The sequence below is a fragment of the Gigantopelta aegis genome, chromosome 12, assembly GCF_016097555.1.
Source record: "Gigantopelta aegis isolate Gae_Host chromosome 12, Gae_host_genome, whole genome shotgun sequence".
Lineage (NCBI taxonomy): Eukaryota > Metazoa > Mollusca > Gastropoda > Neomphalida > Peltospiridae > Gigantopelta > Gigantopelta aegis.
The window spans coordinates 17616366-17640991 of NC_054710.1; the positions used below are offsets into that span (position 1 = coordinate 17616366).

A 24626-nucleotide genomic window follows, 5' to 3' on the forward strand; every position below is an offset into this window, starting at 1 on the left:
TAGTAGTAGTAGTAGTAGTAGTAGTAGTAGTAGTAGTAGTAGTAGTAGTAGTAGTAGTAGTAGTAGTAGTAGTAGTAGTAGTAGTAGTAGTGATAATAATAGTAGTAGTAGTAGTCGTAGTAGTAGTAGTGATAGTAGTAGTAGTGATAGCAGTAGTAGTAGTGATAGTAGTAGTAGGAGTAGTAGTCGTCGTCGTCCTAGTCGTAGCAGTAGTAGTCGTAGTAGTAGTAGTCGTAGTAGTCGTAGTAGTAGTCGTAGTCGTAGTAGTAGTCGTAGTAGTCGTAGTAGTAGTCGTCGTAGTAGTAGTAGTAGTAGTCGTAGTAGTAGTAGGTATTGCAGCAAACATATGTTTAGGCATTATGCGAGTTGGTTTAAAACTATGATTTGTATGAGTTTTGACGTTATTCATTATATAGACCGGCCTCGGTGGCGTCGTGGCAGGCCATCGGTCTACAGGCTGGTAGGTACTGGGTTCGGATCCCAGTCGAGGCATGGGATTTTTAATCCAGATACCGACTCCAAACCCTGAGTGAGTGCTCCGCAAGGCTCAATGGGTAGGTGTAAACCACATGCACCGACCAGTGATCCATAACTGGTTCAACAAAGGCCATGGTTTGTGCTATCCTGCCTGTGGGAAGTGCAAATAAAAGATCCCTTGCTGCCTGTCGTAAAAAGAGTAGCCTATGTGGCGACAGCGGGTTTCCTCTAAAAACAGTGTCAGAATGACCATATGTTTGACGTCCAATAGCCGATGATAAGATAAGATATTTGGAAGATAGAGAGAAAGAGAAGAAACCCGCCGCCGCCACATAGGCTACTCCTGACAATAAAATAGCAAGGGATGTTTGTATGTATTTCTCATAGCCAAGGACCTAATTCACTGAACTCTCGCAACTTTGGGATATCGCAGTGCAATGCAAAAAGACTTGCAAAGATGATGCTTTGTTGTCTAGTAGAGCCTAGGAGAGCTTTATGAATTAAGCCCCAGGACAGTACATATCACGGACTTTTATGTACCAGCCGTGGGACACTAGAGAGAAAACCCCATCCACTGATGACGATCGATCCTACAACCCCTCGCACCTTAGACGAGCATTCTATCACTTGTACCTATATATGCCATATATTATATAGGGGGATTATATATATACATTTCATCATCGGTCATAATCGGTTTGCAAAAACCTATCATCGGTTAGAATTATATGAACATAAGGATTTTAATTATAAGGACCATGCACCTATTGTCGTGTTCAACCTAAACATGGCTAATTTTATCTTTATTAACTATTTAGTACCTGTTTTCTTTATGTATATATGGACACAAACCCAAGCCATAGCATATTCCAGTAATTCTGTCATCTAAACTGGAGTCGTGGCAGGCCATCGGTCTACAGGCTGGTAGGTACTGGGTTCGGATCCCAGTCGAGGCATGGAATTTTTAATCCAGATACCGACTCCAAACCCTGAGTGAGTGCTCCGCAAGGCTCAATGGGTAGGTGTAAACCACTTGCACCGACCAGTGATCCATAACTGGTTCAACAAAGGCTATGGTTTGTGCTATCCTGCCTGTGGGAAGCGCAAATGAAAGATCCATTTCTGCCTGTCGTAAAAAGAGTAGCCTATGTGGCGACAGCGGGTTTCCTCTAAAAACAGTGTCAGAATGACCATATGTTTGACGTCCAATAGCCGATGATAAGATGAAAAAATCAATGTTCTCTAGTGGCGTAATTAAATAAAAAACAAACTTTTAACTTTATTCATTATACAGTTACAGGGTTCAGAGTCCCGTTCCACCAACCGATCTTAGCCCTAAGATCAACTTAAGTGCATAGGGTAGCTATGCACTTAAGGTAATCTTAGGGATAAGATCGCTTCGTGGATCGGGGCCCAGGTCGTAGCTTAGCGCTAAAGCGTTCGCTTGATGCGCGGTCGGTCAAGGATCGATCCCCATTGGGCTATTTCTAGTTCCAAGCAGTTCACCATGACTTGTGTATCAGGGGATGGCAGCACATGTTGCAGTGTGTAACCTTAGGGTAACATCTTCGGTCAAAAATTACATTTGCGGGATCAAATAGAAAATAACACCTGCAAATCTAAAAACTCCATATGGTTATCTCCTAAATGTGCTCACCAAACTTTCACTTTTGTCATTATAGAGTAATATGGCAATCGATCGAATCCCTGTGCACACAACAGTAGCAGTATCGTAATGGTGTCTATCAGTCGGCACCGTCAGGGGCTACTCGCGACAAGGCAGTATGTTCAAACGAGCGTGTATTGGTAGTCTCCATTCAGCAGGTGTGTGTAGGAATGGGGGAATGGGAATGGGAACTCATTTAACGTGCCCCTATCCACAGAGGTTCAGGCACGTCCACCACGGATCCAGTCTCTGACATAGCATGTGTGTGGCTGTTACGCCCAGGCCGTCGATAAGGTAATAACTTGTTAAACACGAATATCTCAATACCGCGTCTCTCGACTAGCTCACTGCTATAGAAATATGTCAACAACGGCCTATATCAGCGTCTATATCTACTCGAAAGTCTACTCGTATGTCTACTCGTATGTCTACTCGTATATCACAGTCTATACTTGTCTGTAGATCTGTTTACAGATTGTCATCTATAGGGCGTACCAACAAATCAAATTACATTTTTGTATTGAACCGCTTCTTTAACATAACTATATATAGATGTATGGATATATATATAATTGCACGAGTCTCCCCTGGGTTGTCATGCCACAACCAGAAGAGGTCAGGCCCTTTCTAAGGGCCCTATGGGCAACCTAGGGAGACACCACAGCATCGTAGAGGTCTAATTAACGAGCTACTCTCGATTCACTAATGTCAAAACCTATACTAGCTGTGCCATTTACTTTTTGACTGATCGTTCAAAACTGCGCCCCCCCCCCCCCCCCCCCCCCCGCCTGCTACCGACTTGGTCGGGCTGCTGTTGCTCCCTTGCACCTGCCAGTTCAGGCGGTCCCTCCCCCCCCCCCCCCAACCTTTCCTGGCATGGGCGGAGGCAGGCGTGCACTACAACAGCTTGTTCTGAATGTGCACGTAAAACCCTATGACCTGACCTGACCATAGATGTTAGATGCGTATATATGGAGAGACTCTCCCATCCTGGAACCAGTCCCTGGCGATATTAGAGGTTGGATCCGAGATGGGCGTACTTGAACCTATTTCTGGATATGGGCACGTAAAAAGAGTTCCCATACCCATATATATATATATATATATATATATATATATATATATATATATATATATATATAGAGAGAGAGAGAGAGAGAGAGAGAGAGAGAGAGAGAGAGAGAGAGAGAGAGAGAGAGAGAGAGAGAGAGAGAGAGAGAGATACAGACAGACAGAGAGTCAGAAACAGACAGACAGACAGACAGACAGACACAGAGAGAGAGACAGATAGAGACAGAGAAAAACTAAATTCCAAATAAAAAGATGTATTTATTTTTAAAATTGCCAGTATGACAAATTGGGAGAAATGGTTGAATCTTTTTGCTTGAAAATCGGAGAATTAATTGATACTACTTTCTTCAATATCATACCTGCACATTTTGTTAACCTAAAGGAAAATCTGGACTTGCTTGGATATACGAAAACTTCAGTAGAACCAGAAAACCAATTTTAATCTACAATACGAATAAATAATACATGCTTCTTTCTCTCTTTTTTAGTTTCTGTTTATCTTTCCTCTTCCCCCCCCCCCCCCCCCCCCCCCCCCATTTATTTCATCTGTCCATTCTCTCTCCCCTGTCCCCTTCAGATCAAAACCATTATTGTATTCATATTTATGTATTGTTATTTATAGTTGTTTCAGTAGTGTATAAAAACATTGTAAAACCATCAACATTTTAAACATCGCAATTTGAAATGATCTATTTAGTTATCTATTTAACAATAATGGGAAAAAAATATTTTAATATAATTAATTAATGTATTAATGTAATTGATTAATAAATTTTAACTAGAAGTTGTTTCAGTAGTGTATAAAAACATTGTAAAACCATCAACATTTTAAACATCGCAATTTAAAATGATTTATTTAGTTATCTGTTTAACAATAATGGAGAGAGAGAGGCAGACAGAGACAGATAGAGAGACAGATAGAGAGACAGACAGGGATAGAGACAGAGACAGACACACAGAGAGAGAGAGAGAGAGAGAGAGAGAGAGAGAGAGAGAGAGAGAGAGAGAGAGAGAGAGGGACAGAGACACAGAGAGAGAGACAGAGACAGACTGACAGAAAGAGAGAGAGTTTAATTAAATCAAGGATGGACACGGAGGGCACATTGACAAGATCCCTGAAAAGGGCAATTCAATGGAAATTGTAAACAAATTGTTTCAAAAAGGAGCACTTTAATTGTATGGGGGTCCCGTCGTTTGGATCCGCCATTGACACCTCAGCAAAAAGAATACGAAATACAAATTATATAATTATGAAAAACCACACCGTAAAAAACCCTTAATGTCTATTAATTCTTATTACATTCTACATTCTCGGAATTAAATATCTTTATCTCCCATTTAACCTGAACTCGGTATTGTCCACAGAGTGTTGTGTCATTACTAAGGTGTGGATCTGTCAAGAGCCGACCAATAACAAAGTTTCTGACTAACAAGTAAATTGAAGCCACATATACAAATTTCGGTTCTATGGCTATGCGTGTAATGTTGTCACAATGAGTGAAAACTTAAATATATAACAAGAATTCTGCAATCGTACGAAAACAAAAGAAACGGATCCACAATCATCTTCTTTTCATTTACTTTCACATGTAACATATCACTAAATAATATTTGGCAACCAGTAATCTATGACATTAATACATGCATCCATATATCCATCCATCCATCCATCCCTCCCTCCCTCCATACATATATACATACATACATACATACATACATACATACAATAAATCGGTATATAAACATGGCTCTTCAATTTGCTATTTGGCACTTAAAAAAGCACCTGGCTCCTAGACAGAAAGGTTAAAGTAGAGAGCTGGGCAACACCAACACTGGTCTGGGGGCACCAACACTGGTCTGGGGACACCAACACTGGTCTGGGAACACCAACACTGGTCTGGGGACACCAACACTGGTCTGGGGACACCAACACTGGTCTGGAAACACCAACACTGGTCTGGGAACACCAACACTGGTCTGGGGACACCAACACTGGTCTGGTCTGGAAACACCAACACTGGTCTGGGGACACCAACACTGGTCTGGAAACACCAACACTGGTCTGGAAACACCAACACTGGTCTGGGGACACCAACACTGGCCTGGGAACATCAACACTGGTCTGGGAACACCAACACTGGCCTGGGGCAAATTCAAAGCAGACTTGGCAGCAGAATGGGTCTTTTCATTACCCTTAATGTCAATATAACATACCGAAAATACAATCTTCAAAAAGAGAAAACCAAACATCACGGTCCACGGACCCAGTTAATGCGCTGTTATAAACAGGTCAGTATAGCACGGGTTTATCAACGCACACACAGATACACACACAAACGCACACATACATACACACACGCACGCACACACACACACGGACACACGCACAACACGCGCGCGCACAGACACGCACACGCGCGCACACACACATACGCACATTGGAACACATTACCACAGGTGATCTGCTGTATGGATCACACACACACACACACCACAAAGAGATGTCCTCTAGATTTCAAAACACGACCCGTGTGTGTGTCATGGTGTGTGTGTGTCACGGTGCCCTTAGCGTCAAGGAACAGTCCTCAGTGTGTTGAGTGCACCGGCCTCCGTCGTGTCGTCGTTAGGCCATCGGACATAAAGCTGGTAGGTACAGGGTTCGCAGCCCGGTACCGGCTCCCACCCAGAGTGAGTTTTAACGACTCAATGGGTAGGTGTACGACCACTACACCTTCTTCTCTCTCATTAACCACTAACCACCTAATAACTAACCCTCTGTTCTAGACAGACAGCCCAGATAGCTGAGGTGTGTGTCCAGGACAGCGTGCTTGAACCTTAATTGGATATAACCACAAAAATAAGTTGAAATAAATATATGAGTTTGTTGCCATTCTTAAGATGTTGTCGGTTATGTAAAGACTAAAATTGCTTATTAAACCGTTTTTTCTGCATATAACATCAGTGGCGGTATATAAACTGTGTTTATGTTCGTCTCAATCGGATCTCTGTACTAAGTCAGATTTCATTTTATTGACGTGCTGGGGTGTCGTTATATATTGCCCAATATATATTTTTTCGTACCTGCAAAAATAATTGGGAGACCAAATCCAGTTTGAACTGCTTGGAAACATTAGGACGATCAGAAACACATTGAATATACAGACACTGATATTCTAAACAAGAAACTATATTTAATATGTAAGTTTAATCGTAGAAATATTTTATTAGTCGGAAATATCTTACAATGCAGCAAACTCGGGAATGTCCCTTTAAGGTTGTACTATACGAAATAAAAACCCAACATTTGCCAGGCTGTTGAAAGCTGTGCTCTCGGTTCCATAATGACCAAACATATTTATTCACTTCTCTTGTGAAATATAAAGATTGTAACTTTAATTACAGGCCACAAGAGCTTACATCCAAATAATTGTATTCACTATTATTTCATACCTTAATATTATTGAAAAATCTAACAAGTGACCGACGACTTAATTTTATTCATTCTTTGTCCAAGACGTCTCATAAATATCTCTTGTCAAGTAACATAATGAAAATATTGATGTTACGTCCAAATGAGAGTTGCTTTAAGTTAATAAATTTAAAAACGCCCTTTATCTCTCTCTCTCTCTCTCTCTCTCTCTCTCTCTCTCTCTCTCTCTCTCTCTCTCTCTCTCTCTCTCTCTCTCTCTCTCTTTCTCTCCCTCTCCCACTCCCTCTCCCTCCCTCCCTCTCTCCCTCTCTCTCTCTCTCTCTCTCTCTCTCTGAGACAGAAGCACAAATCGTCTGACTTTAAGAAAGCACGCGTAGTTCGGCGACAGCATCACACATGGTTGACTGTTAGATACCACCGTATTCACCACTTAACCCGCCCCACCCCTACACCTACCCACCCCACTTTAAAACAACACACACACAATCCCCAGTTGTAAACGTACACTTACCTTTTCCTTTTCCTCGGCCGTGACGTCACGGGACGGGTTGGTATATCCTTATGAAAATCCATAACAACACAGACCGACGGACCGACGGACAGACAAACTAAGAGACAGACGGACACACAGTGAGACAGGAGTTTGTGTGTAGACTGGTATGACGGTAGTTTTGTGACACTGGTCTGCCTGGGTGCAGTGTCGCCGCAGACTGACGGTGAAGGGTCGGTAACAAGACGACACAAGGTATAATAACAGTAATAATAAGCGTGACCGGTCGTTAACAACAAGAACACCGTATCCCGCGCTTGACCGCACTCGGGCGTTACTGTAAGAACTGCGCGGGAGTGGCTAACTTTATAAGTACGCATAGGCAGGTTGAACGAGAGGCCCGTTTGGGGTTTACGGATGTTGCAAAGTTTGTTTTGTGTAACGACACCACTAGATCACATTGATTTATTAATCATCGGTTATTGGATGTTAAACATTTGGTAACTGACATATAGTGATCACAGGAAACCCGCTATAATTTTCAATTAGCAGCAATAGCCTCTATTATATATTCGCGAGAAAATATAGGCAGAGTTACGTCCCCTAACCACTAACCACTTCCGGCGATTTCCGCTTACAGCTGGAATGGCCAATGGCCACAGTTGTTTGTGAATCTTCAGCTGAGATTTATGCATGCCTGTCACTGGCATCATAAATGTCCCACCCTATGCTTTAAAAATAAAGAACGATACAGGTAAAAATTAAGTTGATGAAATTGCGTTTTGTTATAACTGACCATGTGTTAAATATAGGAGATGAATCTAGCGAGCTGTCACCCACTCTGATTCTTGCATGGAATTTTTTTTTTTTCAAAGCTGCAATCTTGCCTCACATTAATTATCATAATTTCATTTAAACATACAAACACACCTGCCGTTTTAATGAATTGTGCGTCATAGTAACACAGTTGTAATAGATAATAGAAACATATGTTTATAGTGCGTCCCACGGGGAACGCATTTTTTCATACTATGGAATTTACTACAAGTTATTTATTTCTGAGCCGCTTGTTTTCTAAATTATACGCAAAAATAGTATATTTTTGTTGTTTCCAAAACACTTTTATTTTTATTTTTACGTCAAACTGAACTTAAATCATTTACAAAAACAACAAAACAGTTTTATAGGAGGATGGGACGGTATATACATTGTATTATAAAGTGTACATTTTGCTGTAATAACAGCTAAATATATAATTTAACATAAAAACATCTACCTATAGTAACAGTACTAGTTTTGTTTACATCAAAATATTTGTGTAAACATATTTATGTTAGTCTTGCATGCCGATTATCAAAGGTAGGTAGATGCCCAATATGTTAAAACGAAGACGTTGTTGTATACATGATTATAAGCGTAAGTGGCGGCAGGCAAAACAAAAAACCTAGTATTTAAAAATAAAACCCTCTCAACAATTTTACCTCCCCCCTCAAAGAAAACCCCAGTAACAACAAATCTGCCCCCAAATAAACAATAGCCTACAAAACAAGCCCACATACCAGTACACACGCACAACCAAAAACATAACCCAGACGAACACGCACATTTAAAAAAAAGGTTTTATCTATGTATATATACCAGTGGCGTAGGAAGGTGGCGGGGGTGGGGGGCGCACGCACACACACACACACATACATATATACATACATATATGTGTGTGTGTGTGTGTGTGTCTTTGACTGTGTATGTGTATGTATGTACGTCTGTATATATGTATGAATTATGTATTTACACCTGATTGTGTCCCTAACATTAATGTATGAATTAAGTATTTACAATTGATTGTGTTCCTAACATTAATGTATGAATTCAGTATTTACAATTGATTGATTGTGTCCCCGAAAAGGCCTCTAAAATCGTTAAGTCACAGAGGTAACATGCCACAAAAGAAAATTCCATTCATCCGTTTATTACGTGTTCACTTTGTAAACCTGACAAACAGGCGATCAGTCATCATCTCGCAGGTCTGTACTCGCTCCGTGGTGTGGAATTCGTACATAAATCTTCAGTGTTTACCTTCTTTAGGACAATAAACACGGACGTAAAACCAAAACACCCCTCGTGTAAATCACGGGTACGGAGTAAGTTGATCCTGCTGTTGAAGAATTACTCGTTATTATGACGAATATAACATGACGAATATAGCAGGATGTAAAACCGCGGTGCACGAATACCGGGATGTTGTAAACGACTACAACTGCCTCGGTGGTGTCGTGGTTAAGCCATCGGACTACAGGCTGGTACGTACAGGGTGCGCAACCCGGTACCGGCTCCCACCCAGAGCGAGTTTTAACGACTCAGTGGGTAGGTGTAAGACCACTCTCCCACTAACCAACTAACAACTAACCCACTGTCCTGAACCGACAGCCCAGATAGCCAAGATGTGTGCCTAGGATAGCGTGCTTGCACCTTAACTGGATATAAGCACGACGATAAGTAAAAGAAACAAAGAAAACAGTTTGTTACTCAGTCAAAATATTTCCGTCGACACTTTAGGGGTTTAAATGCACTAGTGTTAAAGCGCTGTCTTGGTGTGTGGACGGTCTAGGATCGATCCCCATTGGGCTATTGGGGAAAAGCACAGACCACAGCCTTTGACCAGTTGTGGTGCACTGGTTGGAACGAGAGAAATACCCCAGGTGATCGCTCAACCTTAGCTAACTCCTTATGTACACAAATTACTGTGACACACCCTAGTTTTTAAACGACGTATATTTTCACTATTACAGCCGCTTTTGACAACTGAAATCAAACATTACTCAGATTGTACAAGTGGTATGAAGATGGTTGAAAAAAGTACATTTAGGGACAAATCAAATTAGTTTTGTTCAGGCTTTGTTAGACCATTAAATAGGTCAGTGGTCTGTGATAATATGCCTTTAAAGTGACACACCTTAGGTTTTAAACGACGTAGTTTTCACTATTAGAGCCGCTTTTGACAACTGAAATCAAACATTACTCAGATTGTATTATTAAGATTATCCATTTCCGTACAGCCGAAGTGTTTCTGGTCATCCCGGTGTTTCTAATACCACAAAATGCATTTTTCATATTTTTAAAAACACACGTCTCTCGGATTGCCATTATTAACAGAAATTTTCAAAACAAAGGACTGAATCAGTGCACATAATATCTGAAAACATAACACTGAAACTTGATTTACAATAACAAAAATTATCCATGTATCCATACAGAAACAAACATAGGTCACGTCAGGTCAGAGTTTAACGTGCACATTCAGAGCAAGCTGTTTGTAGCGCACGCCTGTCCTGGACGCAGGTGTCAGCCTCAGCCGGTTCCTCCGTCCAGGACAGGAAAAGGGTGGGGAGGATGAAGGTGGGGACCGCCAGCACTGTCAGGTGCAAAGGAGAACCTGCAGTCCCGAAGGATGAGTCCAAAGAAAAATGGTGCGCATTTATGAGAAGGAAATTAGGCGCATTTTGGAACGGTCCGCCGAAATAGTAAAGAAGGGAGTTACGTATACAGTTTTGGAATTTAGTAAGCCGAGAGTAGCTCGTTAGGGGGACCTAGATGTCATTGAAATGTCTCCCTAGGTTGCCCATATGGCCCTTAAAAGGGCCTGAACAACCATATAGTTTATTTTCTATTTGTACAACAAATAATCAAAATTAAACTATTAGACTCACCCAGGGTTGAAGACGTGGTGGACCCAGCCGTTACAGTTTCAACAAGAGGTGTATGTACAGGACGTACTGACCCACTGACACGAGATAATTGTCTGGGATAACATAACCTGCTTCGAACCTGTAAAACTAGATCTACTCGATTACACGCACGCGCAGTGTCTTATTCCGCGATAATATCATAATGCAGCACAGGCAGTAAAACAAAGAGTATTATATTTTGGGCGACTGTCGGGTTAAGCGATCTGCTAGCACACACGCGATGTTTGCGTTTTAACCAGTTCGTGCAGTTCGTTAATGGCCGTTTCTCGAGTGGCTATTAATCCGATGTCGTGTACACGGCGGTAAATGTTTCAAATGTTTGTTTAGTGCGAAGATACCATCGCTTGCCCCTCGTATGTGTAAACACACAGACAGTTTATAATTTTGTGTGATACATCGACTTAACACATTGCACGCGCGGGCATCACGTGTTCAGCGATTGCTGGTGTTGTTGATGTTATTGATATTCTTGTTCCTAAACCTAATTCTTCCAATGAACTAACCAACTACTCCGAGTACTCTGCCGTTCGAGAGCTAGACGGACATTTGGAAAGTTATGTCCACTGTCTGCCGCCAGAGATAGCTGTATAGAATTGATAAATGCTTTCAGGCAATGTAATTTTCCCGAATTTCAGGATTCGTTCCAGTAACTGTTACTACTAGAAAAATGTAGCGGGTTTTCTCTCTTAGACTATATGTCAAAAATGGAAAATATTTGACATCCAGTAGCCGATGATTAATAATCAATGTGCTCTAGTGGTGTTTGACATCCAGTAGCCGATGATTAATAACCAATGTGCTCTAGTGGTGTTTGGCATCCAGTAGCCGATGATTAATAACCAATGTGCTCTAGTGGTGTCAACAAATAAAACAAATTTTAACTTTATAGCAAAACGGCAGGGTTCCGTTTAAAAATGACGGCGACCGCCAAACAACCGAACCGTTGATTTACTACGTCATTGTCATTCTCCCGCTCACCCTCGACCTACGACACGTGACCTTCGAGCAATAATAAACTATCCGTCACTCGTAAGTGATTGCGACCCTGTTAGAGTGATCCGGACCTGAGCTATCGATCTTAAATCAATAGCGGAAACCGGTATCGCGACGTTAATGACGGATTTATCAGCTGTAACGCTTCAAGCTGAATGACTCGACGTGCGTAAAGAACTCTTCTGTCAAAGAGGTTTAATGCGTCACAAATACACGTCGAGTGGGCACCGGAGTGCTATAGCACGCTACACTGCGCTTCGTACCCAAACAGGAAGACGAACTGTGGTAGGAGAAGGTTGGGATTTTTTTTTTTTTTTTTTTTTTTTTGTTGGTGGCTATTTATTGTTTTTATATTTATTTATTTATTTATTTATTTATTCTTTTCTTTTTTTATATTTATTTATTTATTTATTTATTTATTCAAATTTCGTTTTATTTTTACAATTACATTTTGGGCTTGGTCCGATCCGAAATTTTTTCCATGCTCATATACCACTGGGGTTTTAAGCATGCCCAGGCCCAACTCGGGGCAGAAAATTAATTGGGACAATTTTGATTTTAACCAAAAGGGAAGGGGGACTTTATAATTTATTTGTGTCATATTCAAAAATATATAAACTACTAATTTATTTATATAATTTTGGACGCCTTTTAAATCGGGCATTTCTAAATTAAAAAACCATATTATCAAAAATTTTCCAATTTAGCCCTAGGATTTGGTCAGGGGGGGGGGGGGGGGGGGGGTCTCCACTAGGAACTTGGGGCACCCGTCACAGGAAGTTAATTTAATGGGTGGGACGAAATTGAGTGGTGGCATCAGTCATATCGGGAGCTTCAGTGTGACCGAAGCTTGGAGGGGACCCGAGGGGGAGGGAGGCAGGCCCCCGGACAGACCTAACCCCCCCCCCCCCCTACGGCCGAAACCGCCTACGCCCTACGGCACCTATCCTATTTCCGGTGGAATACCCCCCACCGACCCAAAGCCTTTGGGCTTGGGGATGTTTTCTGTTTGGTTTTGCTTGTAACACACACACACACGCACACGCACACATATACACACATTACATTTAGTATCAAATAACCTCACAGTTAAAGAAACCTCGCTCGTGAAATTATCAGCTACAGACAGCGACCTACTGAGCAGATCAAGCAGAATAAAAGCCTCAAAGAATAGACCTACAACATATTAGGAAAATCTGTTTTTAAAAATCATACCACGACTTTCGATATACCAGCTGTTTAAAGGTGCAGTAGCCTAGCGGTAAGTGTCCTATTTGGCTATTTTTAAATTTACCTGTTATACACAAGCCCCCACCTCCGATCAAGGTCCAAAACAGTTGTTTGTTTTTGTCCCACTACATATACAAACCAAACAAAATGTGTATTCACCCAGTCCACCCCCACACCCTCCACCTCCACCTGAGCGTGTCTCCCTCTCTCTTTACATACCGTTCCTATAGGCCGGCAAGTGTTTTAGGCTGTACTATACCAAATAAAATCCCATAGATGATAATGTTAACGTATGTAGTTAAAAACATCAAATGCAATATACAAACCACATTATGGCCCCAAAATATGAACACCCCTACCCCAGAGTATTATTCAACTGAAGAACGTGGAACTTTTACTGACTCATTTTCAACATGACCGGATGTTTTTACAACACCCCTAGTTTCATACAAAATTGTAGTAGGCTACTTACTTTACAGGTACAGGTACCCCATACATGTTTCAAGCACAGGTCTACTTCAAGTAGTACTTGACACAGTTGTACTAGTTGAATTAAAAGTGCATACATTTATTGCACAGATCTGATAGAGGCACTGATTTTCCGCGATCGCGGAATCGCGGACGGAATCGCGGAAATACCTATCTGAAACGGAATTCCCGATTTTTTTTCGAAACATTATTTAACTCTAAATAGCGCATTTGTTTAATTAAAATTTATTTTTCGAACTAGAAACTATGAACACCGACATCTGCCTGTGCTACGCTACGACACTAGTACCTATGTATGTTACGCCAAATGTTTAATGTAGAGTATCTAGACGTTTTACCAGTCGTGTTTTCTTCGGTTTTTCCCGTTAAATCGCTGAGCTTTCCCGTTAAATTGTAAGCTTTCCTGTTAAATTGTGAGCTAAAATTGTCCGATATTTACTCAAGTGAAAGATATATTATGTTATGTTTGCTTATTAATTTTTAACATTTGCGGCATTGCCATGATGTTATATGTCACTGGTGTGTGTGTGTGCTCATTTGCATCACTGAGCGTGCACGTGTGTGTGTATGTGTGTGTGAGTGAAACAAAAACAGAATTTGTTTAATACTGAAACGGAAAAAAAATGGAATTTGTAATATTATGAAACGGAAAAGGGAAAAATCTGAAACGGAAAATCAGTGCCTCTAATCAGATCTATACATTTACTTTTTTGATAAACACTGTCACATGTATCACCAATGGCAGGACTGGATGTACTGACTTGACAAAAATTGTGTGGGGGAGGGGGGGTGTTATTGTTGTTGTTTTTTGTTTAGCGCTATCTATTTAAATCGCCAATATTTACTGATGAGCGCTGACAGCGAACTCTTCTTTCAAAACGCACACCTTAAAGGGACATAGCCTTGTTTTTAAACACTAAGGCATAGGTTTCGCTATTAGAGCTGTTTTTGATAGCTGAAATCATACTTTACTTAGATTTTATTGTTTAGATTATCCATTTCCGTACATCCCAAGTGTTTCTGGTCATACTGCTGTTTTTAAACGCACAAAATGCATTTTTCATATTTTGGCAGGTTTTGGCAGCTAAGATACAAATATCGGGACAGGACAAGATAAAACATAATTTCTGCATGCCGGTGCGGTCATCATAATTAAAACGTAAAGTTCTGCAGTGTGTGATTAGTTCTAACGTCATGTCAGCATATAATGGGCAGTTAAGCAGTATGCGACACTGGTTTTCAATGTGGTTAAAACAACTAAAACATGTCCTTTCTTCCAGCGCTGTATTATTATATCGACCGGTTTCAACTTTCAGTGGAACATCTAATCTTTGCGGGCTAATGGAAAAAAGTTTGTTTTGGTTAACGACACTACTAGAGCACATTGATATATTAATCATCGGCTGTTGGATGTCAAACATTTGGCAATTTTGACATGGTCTTAGAGAGGAAACCCGCTACGTTTTTTTCATTGGTAGCAAAGGATCGTTTATATGCACAATCCTACAGATAAGATAGCACATACCACGGCCTTTGATATACCAGTCGTTGTGCACTGGCTGGAACGAGAAATGGTCTAGTGGGCCCACCGACGGGGATCGATCCCAACCCGACCGCGCATCAAGCGAGCGTTTTACCACTGGGCTACATCACGCCCCTAATGGAAAAATGTAGCGGATTTTCTCTAATGACTACAAGTCAGAATTACCAAATATTTTACATCCAATAGACGATGATTAATTAATCAACATCTTCTAGTGGTGTCGTTAAACAAAACAAACTTTATCTAACCTTAGCGAGTGGTATCGAGATAGGAACAGGGCCCGTGCTTATAAAACTTAAAGTCTAGACTTTAACGTAATGCTATTTGAATGGCGTTGCCATGACGTTAAAGTCTGGACTTTATTAAAGTGTAGACTTTACGGTTTATAAGCACGGGGCCTGGTAAGAAAGGGCTCTACGTTACAAACATCTTTAAAACAACAATAAATTCTTAATACAAGTATCTGAGATGCTGCTATTGGCAGAGGAAGGAAATGTTTTATTTAACGACGCACTCAACACATCCTCAAAATATATAATTTGGGTACGGCGCCATACCCAAATGTTTTTGCAGATTTTATATTTTGACAAAATTAATTACTGTTACTGTAGTATGCTTAATATTTTCCTGCTCGGTTATTTTTCATAACTGTCGATTCACTGCAGACAAATAAACAGTCTAACTGTAACCGGATTTGATTTTATTCCCGAATATGGAAGAACTTTGTGGGTTTTTTTTATATCGACACAAGTGAGCATAAACAACGGCGATCGGGACCAAGGAATTCGTATCACAGGTGACTGAAAAATGCATCTGAGGGATCCTAAATTCAGACCCCCTTCCTCCTCTCCCCCCCCCCCCCCACCCCCCTTCAATTCCATGGCGCCATACCCAAACATTTTTTCCTGGCAGAAACCCCAACATTATATGACATCGGATTACCGTTCGTAAATCTGTTTCTTTCCTACATTTTGTGGATGATTTTGTTTTTAAATATCATTAAAAGGGACACTTCAAATGGGCGGGGTTGGGGGTTACGGGATCCCTGTGATACCCACCCACCTAACCCACCCCCAGCCTGGATCAGCCATGGGTCAGAGATAGATGAGTTGCACAAAGACAGCGAACTTGTTGGCAACATCCTCTTGGTTTTGCATTACAGAGTTATTGCCTCAACTGAACACACACACACACACTTTCGGTTCTCCAATAAAAAGAGTGTATTTCTGCTAGTACGGCCACGGCCGGATGATATCAAACTGCGGAACATTTTGAATATACACCGACATGATAAAATAGAGAGATTAGTCAACACGACAATCATGAACCTACTTATTGCTTACTGGGCTGTCATGCACCGGTTAATCATACACCCTTAACATTTTCTTTGTTGGTGTTTTATTTCCCTTGCAATCGCAGATCGGGCTAGCGACGAAGTCGAACAGAAGTCGGGTAAATAAAAATCAGAGATTGACGTTTGGAATTTGGCGCGATTTGTGTGACCAGTAAGCGGTTTTCTGTGAGCCCAGCTCGATAGAATCTGTAGTTCACACAAGCAGTGTATTGTGTTGTGTGCGTGTTTCTCTTGTCCCGCAGTATAAAGCGCAGAATTACGTTTTTGTCCGTCTGTTTCTAAACGCTGTCTTAAAGGGGTGAACTCGGTTTCGGTCATAACTCGGCAACAGCGACGGAGGCGTTCATGAATACACCAACAACGTGCTTAATCCTGTCTGACTGGTTTTAAATTACAGCATATTGCACCGCCGAGGTAGTCGAGAGCCTATTAACTCATGATAGTTGTAATGTATCGCCGTAATAACGTCATAATAGTTATTACACTCATTGTCTCGTGTCACTTACCATACACCTTGAACCACACACATCTCGTATCATGTTAATTACTAGTATCAGACACCTTGTCTCATGTTAGTTATCACACACCTTGTCTCATGTTAGATATCACACACCTCGTCTCATGTTAGTTATCACACACCTTGTCTCGTGTTAGTTATCACACACCTTGTCTCGTGTTAGTTATCACACACCTTGTCTCGTGTTCGTTATCACACACCTTGTCTCGTGTTAGTTATCACACACCTTGTCTCGTGTTAGTTATCACACACCTTGTCTCATGTTCGTTATCACACACCTTGTCTCGTGTTAGTTATCACACACCTTGTCTCGTGTTAGCTATCACACACCTTGTCTCATGTTAGCTATCACACACCTTGTCTCATGTTAGCTATCACACATCGTGTCTCATGTTAGCTATCACACACCTTGTCTCGTGTTCGTTATCACACACCTTATCTCGTGTTCGTTATCACACACCTTGTCTCATGTTCGTTATCACATACCTTGTCTCATGTTAGTTATCACACACCTTGTCTCATGTTAGTTATCACACACCTTGTCTCATGTTCGTTATTACACACCATATCTCGTATGTTACCTCTGCAACAGTAACGACATCGGAAACGAGTTCCATTATATACTTAAATGCCCATTTTTTAAAGAATCCAGAACTATTTACTTACCACAATACTGTCAATCAAAACCTAATACATATAAATTTTATAATATCTTCAACAGCAAAAAAAACGATGTCTTTCGTAAATTTTCAATTTTCTGTAAATTTATTATGAATACCTTTAAGTCCCCCGGCTAAAATACCTATATGGATATGGATATGGATTTTATGTATGTATGTATGTATGTATGTATGTATGTATGTATGTATGTATGTATGTATGTATGTAAGTATGTATATAAATATATGTATTTTTTTTTTTTTTTTATTTATGTGAAATACTTATACGTTTGCCATCTTGTCAAAATATATGTATAATTGTATTATGTACCTCATATGCCGTGGTTTACGGCCTGAGAGTAAATAAAGTTCTTTCTGTTCTGTTCCGCTAGTTACCGTTACTTATCACACCCCTTGCCCCATCACACTCATTGTTTCATGTTACCACACCCATAATCTCACAAAACCCATTGTATCATTAACGGATTAGCTATGTGTTGTTACGCAAAGTAACGTGGTCCGACAGACCTAGCTGTGAAAACCAACTTGAGGGGAGTCATTGTTACCTTAACTTAGATTATGGAGAGCCTAGTTACAACCCGTGAAAATGGACACACATTTTGATGTAGGTACAATAGAAATAGAATGAAACGGGAAAATACCCTTACAAAATAGACCGTTACTTCTCAGACGTACATGCGTTTATAAAAATATGAAAAATACATTTTGTCGTATTAGAAACGCCAGGATGACCAGAAACACTTCAGGATAAAGTCTTAAGTCATGTCTCATTTCAGTCGTCAAAAACGGTTCTGTTAATGAAAAATACGACAAAATGTTTATCGCCATATGGTGATCTGAGTGTAAATAAAGTTCTGTTCTGTTCTGTCACTTTAAGACATTACCATATGTGTATTAGGGTTTTTTATTTCACACGCTACGAAGAGCTATTATGTCTCTCCTTGAACTAGACTCGGAACAGTGGTGGGGAGCTACTGCGATAGCTCCCCTTAAGCGCCGATGCCTGTGTTAACAGTAAGAGAAAGGCAAACAACCATAGTTGGCGCGATAATTCTCAATCATAAATATTACTGGTAGTAAATCTTAAGGCAGAGATGAATTTCTCTTGTAGAATGCTGGAAATTGCATTTCAGGACATCTAGTTTACACATTTTTTACGGGGGAGCATACTTCCGAACCCCCTAAAAACTTTGCTTTGCGCCCTATATCTCAGTCAGTCCCCACCCCACACACACCACATACACACACCACCCCAATATCTGCTTGCTTCCGCCTTGCCTGTGTACCACTAAATCAAATCCCATAGACAACAGTAGTAACATATGTGGCTAAAACTCTTACCTGCAGCGTATCAGTTGACATATACAGTATCCCTCATCCTTTAAGTAAATGGGTGTTAAGCTGCTCATTTCAGGGATAACGGGTAGCGTCTATGGCAACCCTAGTTCCGCACACATAAATGTCACACTATTTGTAGTAGGATCCTGACAATAGTTCAGATTAAATTACACGAATTTATTGGCCACATGAAACAACATTTTATCACAATAAACACTGTCACGTGTATCACCATTGACAGGATTTGTGATATTAACTGCTCTATCAAAAGTTAGGTGCACCTCGAACTTTAACCCAGCGGATGTTATTTGGTTTGGGACTACCTGTAAGCAGGCGCTGTCAGCCAGTCTAAATATTTTCTGTACGAATTAGGTCTCGTTGCACATGCGCATAGCTTATTATGACCATCTTAAACATGGAAATAAATTGCGAGCAATGTAATATATTTCTGGTACTTCGTAGTACATTTTGTTGTCAATAAAGCATGTTCGCAGTTCTGTAAGTATGTTATATGTGGAATGTTATCTTCTATTGTTTTCAATAATGTGTTTCAGTAAAAGCAAGAGGTTTTCAAAAATAATTACGAAAATATACTTATTGTCAAGGATTCAAAGTCAGTTATGTCCCTTATCTGAACTCTTGCACTGTATAGTATTGATATTTATAAATCAATTTCCATAGATGATAACATTAAAAAGTTCTAATTTAGATTAAATTGATAATAATCTTGTTAAATTGGTGTATATAATGTTGACTGATCAAAAGGCACAGATTAAATTAAATAAGTATTGAAAAATATATAATAAATTACAAACTATCAACGTTTAGAGTTGCGGCCCCTTTCTTAATTTTAAGGCCCATTCAAAGATGATGCAAACATTTTATCCACCGCTTATTATATATGATTTTTATACCATGATATATCATTAATATGTTTTTAAACGTCAAAGACCGTGGTATGTGCTATCCTGTCTGTGGGCTGGTGCATATTTAAAAAATCCCTTGCTACTAATGAAAATTGTTTTTAGCGGGTTTCCTCTACAAGACTATATGTCAAAATTACCAAATGTTTGACATCCAATAGCCCATGATAAATAAATCAATGTGCTCTAGTGGTGTCGTTAAACAAAACAAACTTTAACTGGGTGTCAAACTAAGGTATTGTGAAACTTGATTAGTGTAATACATGGAAAACATGACAGGTTGACAGACGATTAGAACTAATGTTTAAATGATTAATGATTAAATACTTCATTATTTTTAAAACTGTTTTTATTCAGTTACGTCATTTATTGCCTTGCTATTACGTGCGTAGCCTAATAATCAGTGGCAGAGCCGGCAATGGCTGCACGTGTGTACATTCCCGCAAGTGACACAGTGATATAAATGAATGGGGTTTATCGTAAGTTGTTGTAATAATGAACTGTTTGACACCCGCCTCAACAAATTGTCTGTAACACGTCGTCACAGGTGAATAATACGCTTTATCACATCAAACAGAACTATAGCTGATAAACAGAGTGAATAACTGCAATATATCAAACGTTGACAGTCAGGGATACGCAGAAAGAAACAGAAACAGATATAGGTGGGAGGGAGAGAGAGACAGAGAGGGGAGAGAAAGTGAGTTAGAGACAGTCAGAGAGAGAGAGAGAGAGGGGGGGGGGTAGTCGGAGAGAGAAAAATTTGAGAGAAAGAGTGAGTGAGAGAGAAACAAAAAGAAAGAAAGAAAGAAAGAAAGAGGAAGAGAGATGGAGAGACAGAATGAGATATGCAGCCAGAGCGAGCGAGAGAGAGAGAGAGAGAGGGGGGGGGAGGGGGGGAGCGGTAGACAGAGAGGTAGAGACAGAAAGATAGGTGAGGAAAACGATAGTGAGAAAAGAGTGGAAAGAGAGAAAAAAATAGGGTGGAGCGGGGAAGGATATATTGAGAGGTAGAACCAAGTCGATGATTACGTACACGCATACGTACCAACCTACACACATACTACCTATGTACACGCATACGTACCAACGTACACGCAAACGTAACAACGTGCACACATTCTATCAATGTGCACGCATACGTACCAACGTACACGCATACCTACCAATATGCACGCATACGAACCAACGTACACGCATACGAATCAACGTACACGCATACGTACCAACGTACACGCATGCGTACCAATATGTGGATATAGACACACATGGATATACATACACAGACACCTACATAAGACGCACACTCAAACATATACACACATACATGTACACACACAGGGCCATACCCTGATCAAAATCCTAGGGGGTGGGGTAGGGGTGGGGGCACCACTTTTTATAAACAAAGGAAACACTATACAAATTAAACCCTGAGATGTGTATGCTATTTTCTGTAGTAAAACAAAAGTGAGATTCTCAGGGGGGCAACTCCCCGGAGGGTACGGCCCTGACACATCACACACACGTTACGCGCACGCACACACGTCACATGCACGTCACATACATCACATACGTCACACTCACATCACACCCAAACATACACATCACACAAACACACACACACACATACATACATACACAAAGACATATACAAAGACACAAAGAAAGACACACATCATATACACATGTAACACACACATCACATACACATACACATCACACATACACATCACACATACATATACACATACATATATCACATATACACTTACACACATACACATACATTCATACACACACGCATACATGCACACACACATACACGCACACATACACGCACACGCACACACACACACACACATACATACATACATACATACACATATACAATACACACAATATATACACACACACACACACACACACACACAAACACAAACACACACACTTCCTGGCTGTAATGACCCATAACGACTTTGCAATTTATTAATCAATGCACATTTAAACTAGGACACTATTGTCGGTATTGACGAGCCGTAATTCCCTTGTACTACACCAATGCCTGCCATTTATCTACCAGTGTGTGCAAAATTAGATGTTATTGTTCGTCAAGGTCAGACATAAAAACAAATTTACGAAAATGCTGTGTTCATCTTGGTGATGGTAAAACTAAGAAAGTTCGGGTATTGCAGATAACAAATAGCGTGTTTGGCCACACATTCCTAAAATCCCACCCAACCCCTAAAAATAACCAGTCACGCATACAACAGAATTCAATAAAGAATCAATGGATGGATGGATGGATGGATGTATGGATGAGTATGGATGGACGGATCAGTGAATAGATGGATGGATAGACTGACGGGTGGACGAATGGACGGATAGATGGATGGATGGATGGATGGATGGACGAATGCATGCATGGATGGACATGCGGATGGATGGATATATAATTGTATAGGTGGATGATTGGACTAGCAATGACAGGATTAATGGATGAATTAATAAATACGTGAACGAACGAAGAAGCGAACGAAAGAATAAATTAATTAATAGCATTCCAATAGCCATGATAAAGGCTGGTTATTGGATGTTATTTGTTTAACGACACCACTAGAACGCATTAATATATTAATTATCGACTATTGGATGTGAAACATTTGGTAATTTTAACATAGTATTACAGAGGAAACCCGCTACATGTTTCCATTAATAGCAAGGGATCTTTCTTATGCACCATCCCACAGATAGGATAGCACATACCACGGCCTTTGATATGCATGTCGTGGTGCACTGTCTGGAACGAGAAACAGCCCATTGGGCCCACCCACGGGAATCGATCCCAGACCGATCGCACATCGGGCGAGCACTTTACCAATGGGCTACGCCCCGCTTCGGATGTTATTTGTAATGCAGTGAACGAGTAAACGTTTGATCACATGTCTACAAGCACAAGTTGAAGAAGAGGTTCAGTATTTACGTAATTTAGATCACAGTACTCACTCGAGATCGCTATCATCACTGTATTCTGGCGACATTCTCTTGGTAAGAAAATACAGGAAACAGTGTACGTTGTGTATGACGTCATGATTCAATTTTATCTACCCGTCTGACGTCATCATTGAACATTTTCATTCATTTCATTAATTTTTTTTAAATATATAATTATTTATTTTATATGTTGATCAGACAAAAATCAACATACCCAGAATAATAATAATATACATATATTTAGTAGTATACAAAATAAAACTGAGATATTTTATTGACCTACATTTAAATTTTCATTGTGCTAAACTAGGCCTATAATCTAAAACTGATATACGTCATCGGGCACTACATAATTCAGCACATTTTGAATTACGACCATTTCGTATCTACTATAAAATACGATTATTACGAATTAAAAATAACTAAATTAGTAAATAAACAAATAAATAAATAAATAAATAATAAAAATATAAATAAATCGTTTGTCTAAAGTTTCTTCAATTCGATACATAGGTTCTAACAAGAATTGTAGACCTACTAGGCTACGTCACATTTTGTTACATTTTCCGTTAAAAATAACTGGATGGTTAATCCAGTTATTTTTAACGGAAAATGAGTCAGTAATTAACACAAGCATTAACTAAAACAAATAACAATTCTAATATATGTAGGGTTTTTTCGTCAATGTTACACTTAAAGTTAAAGTGGGGTTGGGGGGTTTTCGGGGGGGGGGGGTCTTCTTCTTTTTTTCGTTTAACGACACCGCTAGAGCACATTGATGTATTAATCATCGGCTGATGGATGTCAAACATTTGGTAGTTTTTACATACTGGTCACGGTCTTTGATATACCAATCGTGGTGGTGCACTGGTTGGAGCGAGAAATAGCCCAATGGTGATATACATAAAAAAAAAATGTCTTGCTTTCCGTGTACGAATAGCAGTCTATATTCAGTATTTGGGAACCAGTCTGTTATGTTCTCTACAATTCTGTAACTAAATGTAACAAAATTGTTAATTAAAGTACTAAGTAAATAACCACTTTAACTTATTCCGTCATATATTCCGTCATATATGAATATTTGTCGGTTTTCGTATTAATGTATGAAGTAAATATTTTACACATAGAACCATTGGCGTAGTTAGGATTTTATATCCGGGGGGGGGGGGGGGGGGGGGGGGGGGGCAACCATATTGGTGGAGTCAACCATATTGGTGGGGGCATTCGCGTGGCCACAGGCAAATATAAAAGGAGGGGGGGTGCAGATGTGATTAGGACCGGCCTTGGTTACGTCGTGGTTAAGCCATCTGACATAAGGTTGGTAGGTACAGGGTTCGCAGCCCGGTACCGGCTCCCACCCAGAGCGAGTTTTAACAACTCAATGGCTAGGTGTAAGACCACTAAATCCTCTTCTCTCTCACTAACAACTAACAACTAATCAACTAATCCACTGTCCTGGACAAACAGCCCCGATAGCTGAAGTGTGTGCCCAGGACAGCGTGTTTGAACCTTAATTGGATATAAGCACGAAAATAAGTTGAAATGAATGAATGAATGTCATTGGAGAATGTTCCCCGTGCCCCGAGCGCGGACACGCACACACACACACACACACACACAACGACGCCAGTGTGTAAAACATTGTATATTCAGTTGTATTTTAACAATATAAGTATGTCCATATATAC

The 24626-nt window shown here is 40.2% G+C and overlaps 1 protein-coding gene across 7 annotated transcripts in view; it reads right to left on the reverse strand.

Annotated features, from left to right (window-relative positions):
• LOC121386465 overlaps window positions 1-24626 on the reverse strand; it is a 54171-nt gene that overhangs the window by 15711 nt on the left and 13834 nt on the right. The window contains exon 1 of one of the 7 annotated variants that reach the window (XM_041517369.1): window positions 22951-23092. The exons of 2 other annotated variants lie outside the window; for them this stretch is intronic. In XM_041517369.1, the coding sequence (XP_041373303.1) occupies window positions 22951-22985 (35 nt within the window). In that variant the 5' untranslated portion in view covers window positions 22986-23092. Of the gene's footprint in view, window positions 1-3573; window positions 3690-7155; window positions 7454-10841; window positions 10888-22950; window positions 23093-24626 lie in introns of those variants that run through there. 4 more of the 7 variants (XM_041517373.1, XM_041517366.1, XM_041517371.1 and 1 more) reach the window with 4 other exon arrangements.